The 16,378-nt window shown below is 35.5% G+C and overlaps 1 protein-coding gene across 3 annotated transcripts in view; it reads left to right on the plus strand.

Annotated features, from left to right (window-relative positions):
- The window catches only part of OSBPL9 (oxysterol binding protein like 9), a 167,627-nt gene that overhangs the window by 124,124 nt on the left and 27,125 nt on the right, over nucleotides 1–16,378 (plus strand). For 2 of the 3 annotated variants that reach the window (XM_060021870.1, XM_060021888.1), the window contains 4 exons: nucleotides 578–625; nucleotides 1,621–1,650; nucleotides 2,534–2,584; nucleotides 14,275–14,313. In XM_060021870.1, coding sequence (XP_059877853.1) covers nucleotides 578–625; nucleotides 1,621–1,650; nucleotides 2,534–2,584; nucleotides 14,275–14,313 — 168 coding nt within the window. The remainder of the gene's footprint in view (nucleotides 1–577; nucleotides 626–1,620; nucleotides 1,651–2,533; nucleotides 2,585–14,274; nucleotides 14,314–16,378) is intronic. The other variant, XM_060021879.1, reaches the window with a different exon arrangement.

Consider the following 16,378-nt stretch of genomic DNA (forward strand, 5'->3'; position numbering starts at 1 on the left):
TTTTTCAGTAGTTTTTAAGCTAACCTAAACATAATTAGAAGAAAATAAGACAAGATTAGATTCATATTTTGTTTAAAAGTTGTGTGAAACTGGTAAATTTTAAGTGGCTTGATTTCTAAGGCCATTTTTCATTTTGGGGGAGTTGGGGGATTGAGAGAGTTTACTTCTCTACTTCCTTTATCATTATTAAAATTGTCTCCTTCAACTCCCACTTTAAAATTAATTACAAGCAAAGCTCCTGGAAAGAACAAGGAATGTTGATAAACTTGGGTGACAAGGCAGAAAAAACTTAGGTTTGAACTGATATTTTAAGTTCTTAAAGTCATATGTTTTCTTTTGCTTGTAATTGTACCAGAGTAATTGATCTTGACTGTTTAAAATAGTTCAATAGAATCTGACTTGATAACAATGCCTTGAAAAAATGCGTGTTATCTTGTATTTTAGTAAACATTAATTATACATTTAATGCATGTATAAACCATCCCTGGAAGAAATATGTTTGCTTTTCTTTGCTTAGTAAATGTGTACTATGTAGTAAAGGCTTGATACTATAATCATTTTTTTCTTAATCCTGTAGCTTTTTGATGACAAACTTCAAAACTGCAAAGATGATGAACAGAGAAAGGTAACTTCTATAATCATGATTTTGACTTTAAAGTTTTTGAAACCAAGAGCCTTTTGGAGAAGTAATAGAAGGACCTCGGTGTTTTGACTACTATAATAGTACTGTTGACCTGTTATGATAGTATGCCATATAGATTTCAAGTGGAGTTTTCTGGTGAATTTCTGGTATGGTTTCATAATTGAACAAAAGAGTAACAGAAAATTTTATTATGATACCCTTTTTGTAAGTACCACCTTTAGGAATAAGTTCTTTCTCTTCAAGTACCATATGTTGAAGATTGAAAGTTATTTTATTAAATTTACATGTGGTCACTTCAGATATTAATAAAGCAACCAGCAAAATTTTCAAAATAAACCAGAAGCCATGCATGAGGGAACAAAATGAATGTTGCTTTAATTATAGTTCCTCCCTTTGGGTTTCTGACAACTACTTTGTAGTTTGAATATTGTTTTCTTTTATCAATTAACATTTTTCTTCTCCTTGACTAGATTTCCTGATGCAGCATCATTTATTTTTTTGCATTTCTGTTAACCATAGCCTTGCATTTGTCTCTTTTACACTTGGTAATAGTAGTAACTCATGTTTAGCTCACCTTCTTAGTTTTGGAATTTAGTCTCATGTCATTTTTTAAACAACTTTGCAAAGTTTAAGGTGATTCTAAAATAAGCATTTTAAAATCACATAGTGAATCCTATAGAGAAAACAAAAATTGTTTTCAGGTAAGGGATAAGAATGTTTTATATTTTTCTTACAAATCTTGAATTGAATCACATGAATTTTATTTGAGGATGTAATCCATAAAATGTCTGAATTTTTTATTTAAATGTTTGATTTAAATTAAAAAGTTTAACCAAAAGCACTCCCCAACCTGCCTGAACTGATTTAGAGTAATGAGTACATTTTGGTAAAATTCTTTAAATGACTAACCAGTAAAAAAACAACAACGATACCTCTTTGTGTTTCTGATAATTTCTGTTTAAATTTATTTTTCACAGAAAATTGAAACTCTCAAAGAGACAACAAATGTAAGTTATATGTTTGATAAACTCTGGCTTTGCATTAGAAAGTGCTGTAAAATGTTTCTATTTTAAGCTGCTATTATTAATAAGAGCAGTTGAGTTTTTAATTTTTATGCATTTTTACAAGGGTGTTTAAGAATTGTATTATCATCTAAAGGAATTTAAGTGAATAGAATAATCCCTTTAATTGGATTGACTTCGTGTGCCATTTTATCTGTTTCTGGTCTTGTCTGTTTGAGACGCTTGGATAAAATGTTTCATCCATGCACAATGTATATTCTTTTTTATAATTATATATTATATATATTATATATAATATTATATATATAATTATAATTATATATATTATAATATTATAATATAATTAATAATATTGTGATTTGAGTTTTCTGATGTACTGACCTTCTGACATTATATAATGGGCTACTGATAAGATTTGTATTTTGATAAAAGCATTTTAAAAACAGACATGGTAGTATACCAGGTTCACCAATATTTTAATAGGATCCTTTACTCTTGATAATTCCATGAAAGTCTTGAATAGACAGACGTTTTAGGAATTTACATTGGGATTGCCTGCTGACGATCTAAGAATTTGGAAGTTAATCAAATTCACATCACTTTATGTTTGAACTGGTGAAAGACCCTTTAGATGTTATTCAGTATAAATTAACAATTTTTTGGTATTTCCAAACAATTCATAGAATTGCTAATGATAATTTCATTTGACACTATCAGCATGTTAGAACCCAGTGGAAATCCAGAGAGGGTATCTTTTATGTAGAATAGACTTAAACCCTGTATATTTGAACTGACTTTTATATTTTAAGTTTTAGCATTGTATGACCATTTGGGGCAAGATCCTAAAATCAGTGTTTTGTTTTTATAGAGCATGGTAGAATCAATTAAACACTGCATTGTGTTGCTGCAGATCGCTAAAGTAAGTAAATTTTATTTTTGATTACTTTCATTTAATGGGATTTTAATATATGGCCTTTTTCTTTAATAGCCAAAATACTCAGTTCTGAAATATATTACCTTTCTACTGTAAATTTAAGTTATAGTTTGGCGTTACTGGTGCTATTGAAAAACCATTATGTTTAGATGTTATCTTGCCAGCCTGTGCTTGTTTTTGATAAGGTCATTTGTGATGGTGGCTGGGAAGGAGGGGAGCACATTTGAATGACTCACCCTTTCCATTGTCACTGCTTGAAATAGGGACATACTTTGCAAAACCTTTCACAAAAAAAGTTTTTCTTAGGAAAAAAGGAATTTAAATTTTAGCAGAGTTGGTTTTTTCGTCCATAATGAAGAGTACAATAGAGATGTGTTTTTTTAAATTGTTTTTTACATATTTTTTCTAGTACTGAACTATTGGGTTGGCCAAAAGTTTCGTTCATTTTTTTCCATAAGATGTCTCTAGTAGCACTTAGTTGTCTTTTAGCTTCATTCAGAACAATTTTGTGGGCTTCCCTGGTGGCGCAGTGGTTGAGAGTCCGCCTGCCGATGCAGGGGACATGGGTTCGTGCCCCGGTCCGGGAAGATCCCACATGCCGCGGAGGGGCTGGGCCCGTGAGCCATGGCCGCTGAGCCTGCGCGTCCGGAGCCTGTGCTCTGCAACGGGAGAGGCCACAACAGTGAGAGGCCCGCGTACCGCAAAACAAACAAACAAAAAACACCCAATTTTGTTAGATTGACGTAACAGCTGTCATATCAGCGTGCGTTTAAAAAAAGACTCATCAAAATTGTTGCATTTTGTGTAGTCATTTTAATATTAAAGATGGAAGAAAAAAAGCAACATTTTCACCATACTGTGCTTTATTATCTCAAGAAACGTAAAAACACTGCCAAAATGCAAAAAAAGATCTGTGCAGTGTATGGAGAAGGTGCTGTGACTAATCAAACGTGTGTGTCAAAAGTGGTTTGCAAAGTTTTGTGCTAGAGATTTCTTGCTGGACGATGCTCCACAGTCGGGTAGACCAGTTGAAGTTGATAGCGATCAAATCGAGACATTGAGAACACTCAATGTTATACCACGTGGGAGAAAGCCGACATACTCAAAATGTCCAAATCAAGCGGTGAAAATCATTTGCACCAGCTTGGTTATGTTAATCGCGTTGACATTTGGGTTCCACATAAGTTAAGCGAAGAAAACCTTCTTGACCATATTTCCGCATGCGATTCTCTACTTAAACATAATGAAAACATTCTGTTTTTAAAACAAATTTTGACGGGCGATGAGAAGTGGATACTGTACAATAACGTGGAACGGAAGAGATCGTGGGGCAAGCGAAATGAACTACCACCAACCACACCAAAGGCCAGTTTTCCTCCAGAGAAGGTGATATTGTGTATATGGTGGGATTGGAAGGGAGTCCTCTATTATGAGCTCCTTGTGGAAAACGAAACGATTCATTCCAACAAGTACTGCTCCCAGTTAGACCAACTGAAAGCAGCACTTGATGAAAAGTGTCCAGAATTAGTCAACAGAAAACACATAATCTTCCATCAGGATAATGCAAGACTGCATGTTGTTTCTTTGATGACCAGGCAAAAACTGTTACAGTTTGGCTGGGAAGTTCTGATTCATCCGCCGTATTCACCAGACATTGCACCTGCGGATTTCCATTTATTTCGGTCTTTCCAAAATTCTCTTAATGGAAAAAATTCCAACTCCCTGGAAGACTGTAAAAGGCACCTGGAACAGTTCTTTGCTCAAAAAGATAAAAAGTTTTGGGAAGATGGAATTATGAAGTTGCCTGAAAAATGGCAGAAGGTAGTGGAAAAAAACGGTGAATATGTTGTTCAATAAAGTTCTCGGTGAAAATGAAAAATGTGTCTTTTATATTTACTTAAAAAACTGAAAAATTTTTGGCCAACCCAATACATTATAAACCACTGCTTTGATTACTGTTCCTTATTCATGGAATAAAAAGATTTTGGATTATTGTGGTTGGTTAACAATTTCATGGATATTGCCTGCTTTTCTGAAAAATTTTGGTGTATTCAACCTCAATATGTACTTTATTGCATGACATTTTGAGAAACAAGAATTTAGTGTTTAGTAAGTGTTTATTAAGTGTTTAATAAGTGTTTAATAATTTAGTGTTTAAATAAGTATTAAAAAATGTTTCTTCCATTGACTGTATCTCTGTATTTCTAGCCAGTGGCTAGAAGCAGGTGGGCAGCCAATTCAGCAACCAGTTTTGGAAATGATGTTTGAGTTTTTAATTATTTGGCCTATTTTACTTATTCAATTGCATATATTTGTTTGCCTAATAATGGACACTATTTTCCTAGCATTGTTAATGACACAATAGTATAGAAAAATGCATTTGTGCTTAGATAGTATGGATATTCAACTTGTAAGTTTAGGGGTGAGGGGAAGTATCATTTTCTTTTGAGGCCAGATTCAGTATTAAAGTGTCAGAACTTAAGGGCCAGATGGTCTGGGTTTGAATCCTTGTTCCACTGCTTGAGCAAGTTCATTTTCTAGGTATTTTTGACCACTATGCCTGATTTCCTATGTATGTGTCTAAATTCTTCCATCTATTTTTGTGGATCAGAATACATTCTAAAGCTTAAGAAGGGAGTATAGGGTTGGAGGCACAGAAGGGGTAAGGGTTATATTTTGGTTTTCTTTACTATGAAATTACATGGGTGGGTTGGGGCCACCTACAGTTACCCAGAAGCTTATATACAGGTAACCAGTAAACTATATTAAGCCCAGTGTGAGTAGATAGGTATTTTAGGGATTCAACAGTGCCTTCTCTAGAAGATTGAGGAAGTAGAAGAGTTGATAGTGTTTAGGCCTATTTGGATCATCTATACAAATCAGTCAGGTCTTTAGATAGTTGTAAAACAGGGCAGCCTAGCCTCTTTCAGTAGCTCACCATTTAGCCACCCAACAAGAACATTTTTGATGTTCTGTCTTTGGAATGAGTTACAATTGAAGTTACTAAAACTTCTTTCTAGAAATTTCTACAGTTAAGTCAGTACCTGCTACCTGTCTGTTTTAGCCCAGCTTAATAGACCTGCATTTCAAGGTCCTTCAGAATGGATAACATGGATCAAGTAAATGGAGTTTGGCTTTTTAATTTTTTCCAGAAGGAATTTCATTGTTAAGGCTTTTTATGTACAGATACATCCCTCAAATTATATATATATGTACCCTATATGAACTCTTTGTGTATTTTTAAACAATTTAAATGTAAATCAGACCATGTCACTTGCCTGCTCAAATCCCCTTATTGGTTTCCTACCTCCCTTGGAATGGAATCTAAGTTACTTAACCATAACTTCACGTCATTTGAGCCGTCACTACTCCCTCACCTCACCTTGCTTGATCACACCATTCTAACAACATCGGCCTGTTTTCTTTTTCTCAGGCCAAGCTTTTTCTGCTTCAGGGATTTGTATTTGCTTTCCCCTCTGCCTAGAAGGCATTTCTTCCAGACTTCCAGGGTTCACACCCTCACTTTATTCAAATTTCTATCCACATGAAATCTCTTTGGAGAGATCTTGCTGACCACTCTATCTAAAATAATCTCTACTCTCCCAGTAGTTTCTTTTTCTTCATGGTCTTGCATCCTTAGCCAGATTTACTTGGTATCCTGTTTATTGTCTGTCTATACCTGACTGTAATCTCCATGAGGACTTTGTCTTAGAATGCTTGCACTGCCATAACAAAACACTGCAGACTGAGTGGCTTTAACGACAGAAATTTATTTTCTCACAGTTTTGGAGGCTAGAAGTCCAAGATCAAGGTTCCTGTTGATTTGGTTTCTGGTGAGGACTTTCTTCCTGGCTTGTAGACAGCCACCTTCTCACCATGTCCTTACAGGACCTTTCCTTGGTGGTACACACTGAGAGTGAGCATGAATGAGAGCTCTCTTGTGTCGCTTCTTAGAAAGACACTTACTGGATTGGGCCCCCACCCTTAGGACCTTATTTAATCTTAATTTACTTCCTTTACTCCAAATACAGTCACACTGGGGTTAGGGCTTCATTGTCTGAATTGGGGTGGGGGGGCCCACAAACATTCACTCCATAACACCACTGTATCCTCAATGCCTAGAACAGTTGCCTGCCACAAAGTAGGGGCCTGATAAATAATTGTGAATTTTGAATGAATTTTTAACACATAATTTTTAATAGTTGCATGGTTTAGTATTTCCACTATATGTATAATTTTTTAAATTTATCATCCTTATGAATTAATTTTTGCATAATCAGTCAATCTGTGATTAAGATATACAGTTTTAAATAATAGTGAGAGGCAGCATTACATTTTTGAGTATGGACTTTGGAGCCAGATGGTCTGGGTTTGAATCCTTGTTCCACTGCTTGAGCAAGTTTATTTATCCTCCCTGTGCTTTGGTTTTCTCCTATATAATAGGAATAATGATAGTATCTGTACTCTTGATGATAGTGTGAAACTTAAATGAATTAGTGTTTGTAATGCTCTTAGTACCAAGCATATAATTAGTCCTAAATAATTGTTAAATTAAAAAAACTTTTTATTAGGACATAAATTTTAAAGCCACAGAATGGCATGTTGGTAAAATTTTGAGAGCTTCCATCTAACACTGATGGGAATATAAATTGTTTTAGTTACTTTGGAAGATTATTCTGCCCTGGCAGGTTAATAAGATTTTGGAATCAGCTACTTTTAGAAGATGTATTGTCATCTGAGACCCCACAGGGATGTGGGCCCCCAAAAAAGAAAGAATGTAGCTAATTTGATACCTTTCTTGTTTTGGGTTGATTTAGTTTTAGGTTCTTAGAGGCAGCATGCTATAGGTAGGATTTTAAGCTCCTTCCAGTTTTTTGAGTCTTTGATTTTAATTCTCATTCCCCAAAGCTTCCCACCTGCCTAAATGATTAGTGCATTGGTTCCCAAAGTTTGCTGCACATTAGAATCACCTGGGAATCTTTTAACAATTCTGATGCATGACTCCCATTCCCAGACATTCTTGTAGTTGCTGTGGTGTGTCACCTGGGCATTGGGGTTTTTCAACTCTCAGGTTGATTCTGATGTGTAAGTAGCAAAGTTTGGGCACCACTTGGTTATTGGGATTTTCAGGTAAGCTGTGTTAGCTCAGATGACTTCATTGTTCCTTTGTACCATAGATAGAGACAGCACTGTTCCATTCACGGGGAATTGCAGAGGAAATGAGGAGGGGAGGGAGCAGAGTGAAGGTAATCTGGGAGACCCCTGCAGCTGGGGACTTGACCAGTTTTCTTCATTAAGATTAGGTGATATAACCAGATGTCACAACTTACATAAGCAAAGGAAATTAATTTTAATAATGTATTTTATTTAACTCATTATATCCAAAATAATACCATTTCAACATGTAATCAATATGAAAATTCATTCATTAATGAGATACTTCATTTTCTCTCCCTCTCTCCCTCCCCCCACTGCCCCCACCCCACCCCCGCACTAAGTCATCACTATCCTGGGTGTATTTTGCACTTTGAATTAGCCACATTCAGGTGCTCAATAGCAACATGTGACTAGTGGCTTCTAAACTGGACTTCCCAAGTCTAGATTATCGTTTTAGAACAGAGTTGTCTGACCATAGATACTTTTAAACTAGAATGTATGTTTAAGTTATCCTTGGATCCCAGGTTCTCTCCCTAGAATGTTTTTCTGCATAGACTTTTTGTTTATATCAGTATTCATTAATTTCTCATTAGACTTTTTTTAAACCAGGTTTATTGATATATAATTTACATACCATAAAGTTCACTCATTTAAAGTTTATACTTTAGTGGTTTTTAGTATATTTACAGAGTTGTGCGGCCAATCACCATAATATAATTTTAGCACGTTTTTATCACCCCAAAAAGAAACACCATACATATGAAGAAGTCATTCCCTATACCTCTCTCCCTCACTTACCCTTGCCCCTGCCTTTCCTCCAATCCCTGGCAACTACTAATCTATTTTCTGTCTCTAGACTTGCCTATTCTAGACATTTCATATATTTAGGATCATACAATATGTGGTATTTTGTGACTGGCTTCTTTCACTTAGCATAATGTTTTCAAGGTTAGTCCATGTTGTAGCATGTATCCGGACTTAATTCTTTTTTATTGCTGAATAATATTCCTTTGAATGATATACCACATTTTGTTTATCCATTCATCAGTTGATGAACATTTGGGTTGGTTTCTTTTTTTTTTTTTTTTTTTTTTTTTTCGGTACGCAGACCTCCCACTGTTGTGGCCTCTCCCATTGTGGAGCACAGGCTCCAGACATGCAGGCTCAGCGGCCATGGCTCACGGGCCCAGCCGCTCCGCGACATGTGGGATCTTCCCGGACCGGGGCATGAACCCATGTCCCCTGCATCGGCAGGTGGACTCTCAACCACTGTACCACCAGGGAAGGCCTGTTTTCATTTTTTGACCATTATGAATAATGCTGCTATGAACACTTGCATATGATGTTTTTGTGCGGGGACGCATGTTTTCATTTCTCTTAAGTGTATACCTAGGAGTGGAGTTACTGGGTAACATGGTAACTCTATGTTTAACTTTTTGAAAAACTGCTAAACTACTTTTCAAAGCAGCTGCACATAACATTTCCACTCATAATGTGTAAGGGTTCTTTTTTTTTTAACATCTTTATTGGAGTATAATTGCTTTACAATGTTGTGTTAGTTTCTGCTGTATAACGAACTGAATCAGCTATACGTATACATATATCCCCACATCCCCTCCCTCTTGCGTCTCCCTCCCTCCCACCCTCCCTATCCCACCCCTCTAGGTGGTCACAAAGCACCAAGCTGATCTCCCTGTGCCATGCGGCTGCTTCCTACTAGCTACCTGTTTTACGTTTGGTAGTGTATATACGTCCATGCCACTCTCTCCCTTCATCCCAGCTTCCCCTTCCCCCTGCCCACGCCCTCAAGTCCATCCTCTACGTCTTGTGTAAGGGTTCTATTTGCCCCACATCCTCACCAGCATTCGTGATTGTCTTTCTGATTATAGCCATTCTAGTGGTTTTCATTTGCATTTCTTCTGGAGAAATGTCTATTCACATTCTTTGCCCTTATTTTATTTATTTATTTATTTTTAAGTCTTTATTGAATTTGTCACAACATTGCCTCTGCTTCATACCTTGGCCTCCTGGCCGCAGGGCATGTGGGATCTCAGCTCGCTGACCAGGGATCGCACCCACACCCCCACACTGGACCGCCAGGGAAGTGCCATGTCCATTTTTCTAGTTGGGGTTTTTAATCTTACTATTGAGTTGTAGGAGTGATTTTATATATTCTGGATACAAGCCGTATCAGATATATGACTTGCAGATTTTTCTTCAAGTCTGTGGGTTGTCTTTTTACTTTCTTGATAGTGTCCTGAGAAGCATGCATATTTTAAATTTTGATGAAATCCAGTTTATCAGTCTTCTATTGCTTTTGCCTTTGGTGGCTTTCCTGAGAAATCGTTGCCTAATCCTAAACAACAAAGATTTATTCCTGTATTTTCTTTCAAGAGTTTTGTAGTTTTTGCTCTTACATTTAATTTAATGTATGGTCCACTTTGAGTTAATCTTTGTGGTGTGAGGTATAGATCCAGGTTCATTTTTTGGCATGTGGTTATCCAGTTGTCCCAGTCCCGTTTGTTGAATCTCATCAAACTTGAATTAGAAATTTTCTTTCATCACCATAGCATATTTATTTTTTATTTCATGTAATAAGTACATGTATAGGTCCATAATTAAGAGAGCTTTCATTAGACTACATTGCCTTATTAGAAAGATAGGAATATATTTCATGTATCTTACTGGTAGGCATGGTTTTAAAATACCGAAGTCTATAATTCTGGTCAAAAGTCTTCTCAAATTATGTTGTACTGATGTTTTTGTTACTATCATATTTCCAGATCTCAGTCATGCTTGTTTGTTCAAAGAAGAGAGAATAGCCATTGTGTTAAGGAATGAGGGACTTGTAACCAGATAAACATATGTTATAATCTAAGTGGGAAGTAGCATTAGACCCTTTCTTTATTTAATTAACATAATTCAAATTGAAATCAGTTGGATCTCTGGTTTAGTAGTACTTGAGATTTAGCTTTAGCTGACCCTGATAAAAGGCAACTTGCGGTTTACTTACAAAACAAAAACAATAAAAAGTTTTAAAAAGAAAGATGGAGGGGGGGATGAGTGTAATACGCCTTTTAAAATAAGAGAACAAAATTCCGCAAGTTCATGATGGGAATGGATTGGTAGTAAGGCATTTAATAGTGTGGGTTTGTCTAGATTTGATTCTGCCTTAAAAGATAAACCACAGCAGTAACAAAAATAATAAACCCTGACTTAAAATACCCTGTAGATAGCATGTATTATTAATTGAGAATATTTTATGGGAAAAATTGTCAGATATTTAAGTTTATTTTTTCTTCCAGTTTTATTGAGACATAATAGACAGCACTGTGTAAGCTTAAAGTGTATAACGATTTGACTTACTACATCATGAAATGATTATCACAGTAGGTTTAGTGAACATCCATTATGTCCTATAAATACAAAATCAAAGAAATAGAAAAGAAATTTTTGTCCTGTGATGAGAACTCTTAGGATTTACTCTCTTAACCACTTTCATATATAACACACAGCAGTGTTCATTATATGTACCATGTTGTACATCGCATCCCTAGTACTTACTTATCTTAAAACTGGATATTTAAGTTTATTTTAAATTATACCAGAAGTAGAAGTGGTGGTTTTCTTAGATAATATAATGTACTGTATCAGTAATGTATTGCTGTATAACAAACCAACCTAAACTAACTGTCTTAAAATAGCAGCAGTCATTTATTTTGCTCACAAATCGCAGTTTGGTTAGGCCTCATGACTTATTTCTGTTTCATGCAGTGCCACCTGTGGTGGCTTGATTGCAGGGGCAGGGGTGTATGTGTTGAGATGGGGGGGCCAAAGGATCCACTTTCAAGATGGCTCACTCACATGCCTGGGAAGTTGAGCTGGGGACCTAGGTGCTCCTCCGTATAGTTCTCTTTCCAGCTGCTTGGCCTTTCTCACAGTGTGGGAAGAAAACAAGGTAGAAATTTGTGGCATTTCCATGACCTGGTCTCAGAAGTCACACATAGTCACTTCTGCTGTGTTTATTGGTTAGGGACAGTCACAGAGTTTCAAGGATAGGGGCCATGAACTCTACCTCTTGTTGGGACCATTTTGGGGAAATTTAATCTACCACATGTATTTCTTTCCACTTATTGCCACTTACATATATTTCTTTCTAAGAAATTCTTTGGAAAAGTCCATTTTAGAAATTAGAAATTTAGAAATTAATGGGGAAAACTAAAAGTAAATTAAAATATCATCTGAACAAGAAACTTTAAAATTTCTCTTTCTGTGTAGTTCTCAAGATTTTATTTTCAACTGTTGTCTATTAAAAATTACTGAAACTTTGGATATTGTAAATATATAGTTAATTCAGTTCTGTAAATCCCAACATGAAATATGGACTTACCAAAATGCTTTTATTCTCAAGGATATGCAAAGGATATGCACTGTGTTGGCAGTTTGCAAGACCACCCCTAGGTTTGGTGATTTGCTTGGAAGGCACAGTTTGTAGTTGTACTCACAGCTATGATTTATCACAGCAACGTATCCAAAGTAAAACCAGCAAAGGAAAAAGGCACATGGGGCAAAATCCAGAGGAAACTAAGGCCCAAGCTTCCAAGAATCTTCTCCCAGTGGGATCATACAGGGTGTGCTTAATTCCTCCAGCAACAGATTGTGACAGCACTTGTGAAATGTCTACCAGGGAAGCTCATTAGAGACTCAACACCTAAGGTTTTTTATTGGGGTTTTTGTCATGTAAGCACTGTTTACCTAGCACTTACCAAGCAAGAGTCCAGATTTCCAAAAGGAAAGCTGGTCTTCAGCATAAACCATTTTGTTTGCTTAAACAGATTAGGTGCAGTGAGCTGCCCTTATGATAGTGAGGTGGTGGGAACCCTCCTAAAATCCAAGTTCCCAGACACCAAGCCAACGGCCAACTTTGTAGGCAGGCTTTTCTGAGGATAACTATTTCAGGCCTGCTATGTTAATTCTTAAAAAAAAAAATTATCCCCAAATCTTTAAATTGCTCTTGGTTGTCCCTTCAATCTGTAGATTTCTGAGTAAACTCTGTAGTTAAAGAAAGAAAAAGTTATGTATAAATGATATACAACTTGGCTGTAAACCAAGACCAAATACTGGTTTCTATTAAAACTTGAAAGCTTCTTGATAGTATGGAGTTAAAACTTTAAACAGTTTTAAGTTAAATATATTGTCTGTGTAATACTAATAGATTATAGTTACAGGAACAGATATGTTTGGTAACTTTCCACCACCTTCTTCCTTAAGTACATCCTTGGAGAAGAGAGGCAAGGCAAAATATCAATAGCATATTAGTTAAGACCTTGAATTTTGGAGCTAGACTATATGTATTGGACTAGACACTGTAGACTAGACTAGACACTCTCTCTGTCTCAGTTTTCTCATCTGTCCAATGGGGATGATAATAGTACATGCTTTATAGAGTTGTCAGTGGAACAAGTGAATTAATAATATACAGGCAGACCTTGTTTTATTGCATTTTGCAGATGCTATCTTTTACAAATTGAAGGTTTGTGGCAACCTTGTGTCAAGCAAGTCTCTTGGCGCCATTTTTGCAACATTATTTGCTCACTTTGTGGGTTTGTCACATTTTGGTAACTCTTGCAATATTTCACACTTTTTCATTATTACTGTATTTGTTATGACGATCTGTGAGCAGTGATCTTTGATATTACTGCTACAGCTCACTGAAGGCTCAGATCATGTTTAGCATTTTTTAGCAATGAAGTATTTTTAAATTACATACATTGTTTTTTAAGACAGTGCTGCTGCACACTTAATAGGCTACAGTATAATGTAAATATAACTTTTATATGCACTGGGAAACCAAAAAATTTGTGTGACTTGCTTTATTGCAATATTTGCTTTATTGTGGTGGACTGGGACCAAGCTCGCTATATCTCCGAGGTATGCCTGTACGTAAAATACCTGCCAGGTAGTAAGCGTTAGCCCCTGTATCATCATTCTGTGGATATGGTGATTATGGTTACTGAAACAAAAATCAGACCATCTGTTTAGAAAAGTATTGATATACTTCTGGAGCCAGCAGCCAGAATATGGGAAATTATGTCTATCCTGAGTTTTTAAGGGTATATGATTGTCATACCTTTGCAGTATGGTAAGAGTTTGGGGGTTGTGGAGAGTTGGCATAATTTACTGTAAAGTTAAACCCAGAAATATTCAGGATCATTAATCCTAAAATAATATATCTGCTTTCAGTCATTGATACCAATGTGACTACACAGTTCAATAGGATATTTCTACAAAGAATTTAATTAAATGCCTATATAGAAAAACAGTTGCCATGCTCTTGGTTAGAATTATGTTTGGCTAGGAATGGACCAGTGAAATTACTATCTTAGTGGAAGCAGAGTAGTAGTTTTCTAACGTTGTTGCTTACCCAGTAAAATAAGTTTTCTTACTAGGGAAGAAAGTACACAAGGTGTTACTTAAATGAAAGAATGAAGTTAATATTTTTAACATTTCTCCTTAAGGACCAGTGTAATGCGGAGAAGCACGCAGATGGAATTATAGTAAGTTTAATCTGATCTTTGTTCCCCTTTACTTCTGCAGAGCATTATAACCAGTTATGTCAGGAGAAGCCTGAATTTCTACTCATTTTTCAACACAAATTCCTCTTTTTACCTACTCACTGTTCTTTGTTTGTTGACTCTTGCAATTTTCCTTGAGCTCTTAAAGTTGGCCATCTTTCAGCAATCATTTGGAGGGGGAATGTCGATCTTAAAATTTTGCTGAGTCTTGATTCTTATTGAATCACCTTGCATGTGTTAACTTAAAGGGTTAATCGTGGTATAAAAATGCAGCTTTTATGACTAAATAAGGCATAACTCACAATGCTACATTTCTTGTCCAACTTCTTTTTTTCTAATGAAAGCAGAAGGGGAGGGGTACAGTATTGAAACGTCTTAATTTAACTATATGGTTATAGGTTTCTATTAATTTCTTATCTTTATTTTTAGATTTTGTGTATTGTGTTAACTGTCATTGCTACTGTGGTGTATACGGCTTTTTTGTAGGAACAAGTTGCAACATGAATTCTTCCACTTATAGCCATTTTCTATTCTTTCCTCCCCTTGGATTTTACTCTTCCCTTATATTCAACTTACCCACCAAAAAGAATAGAAAATTTTATTGGAAATAAAAGTTAGAATTTGAAGGTTTGCAGTTTAAGCTCCCCTGGTTTTATGGTAGATGTGTGACTTGTGTTCAGACTGTATTTCTGAAGAAGGAGGCAACCTCTTTTTTTGTCTGAGGCTTTACAAATGCCAGCTTATCTGAGATCTGGAAACTCATTTTGTAAATCTTGAAAACCATCTTATGATTATATTTGAAAGGATGAGCATGTTATGTTTATATTTGGTTTAAAATGAAAAATAAGTTAAATATTTCTTAAGAAAACAGAGTAAGAGAAACATTTTTAAAATTTGAATTAAGCACATTGGAATTTTTCTTTTTCTTCACAATGTGAGTTCATAGTTTGAGCCATGGTGATTTAATACAATTATGTGATATAATTACAATATAATATCTCTTCTGAGATATCAGTTAAGATTATAAGCCTCATGGAAAAAGACTGTGTATGTTGTCTAGCATTTCATGGTTCCCAAAGGCCCTAAGGAAAATTAATGATGGCAGTTACTTTTACCTCTTTTCTCTCAAAGCAAATCAGTTACTTTTTATTATGTTAAACAATAGTTTTATAAAGCATACTAAAAATGTTTGATCATTTGTAGTTAAAAACATCTAGATAGTTTATACTGATAGAAAACCTAAACTTGTAGAAGACAAACATATTTGAATCATTTGATCCGTGACTATAGCATTTTTCCTTAAGAGTTTTTATTTTTAAAAAAAGGCACTGTTCATGGTTTAGCCCTTGGACCCAGACTGCTAAGACCTAGCCCTGCCACTTACTATCTGGGACCTTAGGCAAGCTTCTTAACCTTTGAGTCTTTGTTTCCTCATCTATAAAGAAAAGTGACTTCTATCTCAGAGGATTGTTGTGAGATAGTATGCACATAGTACTCAGTAAATGTTAGCTATACATACATATATGTATATATAATTGTATTTTATATTGTATTGCATGAATTTTATTAATTTTACAACAGATTAGGGTTTAGGATTGTCATTTGTTTGCACTTCTCAAGCTCTGCACATTCTTTTTTAAAGCAAGGCGTAGAATGTTATTTGACGTTTTTTAGCCTAAAGTCGGTTGACCACGGACAGTAGTTGTATTTTCTGTTAACAACAGCAACAAAAGAAAAGTCTAAAAGTGTTTTGTGGGATTGACAAACCTAATATTAGGCTTCTGAAAAACAGAAGATTGCATTCAAAAGATTGAATCCTGGTCCCTTTCTCCAAAGTTATTTTATTTCTTGGTCTCTTTAGTAATTTTTTCTTATATAATAGTTTGGGGATAAGGAGGTGGGATATTCTCATTCTTACGGCTCAAAGTATTAAAGGTGGGATTTTGCCTTTGTAAAGCACTTGGAGTCCTTTAGAGAAAAATCACTATGAAAAAATAAGGAATTTATTTTAAGAACAGCTCCAGGATTGTTGAGACACTTGTTTAGG

Source organism: Delphinus delphis, chromosome 1 (genome assembly GCF_949987515.2).
Source record: "Delphinus delphis chromosome 1, mDelDel1.2, whole genome shotgun sequence".
NCBI lineage: Eukaryota > Metazoa > Chordata > Mammalia > Artiodactyla > Delphinidae > Delphinus > Delphinus delphis.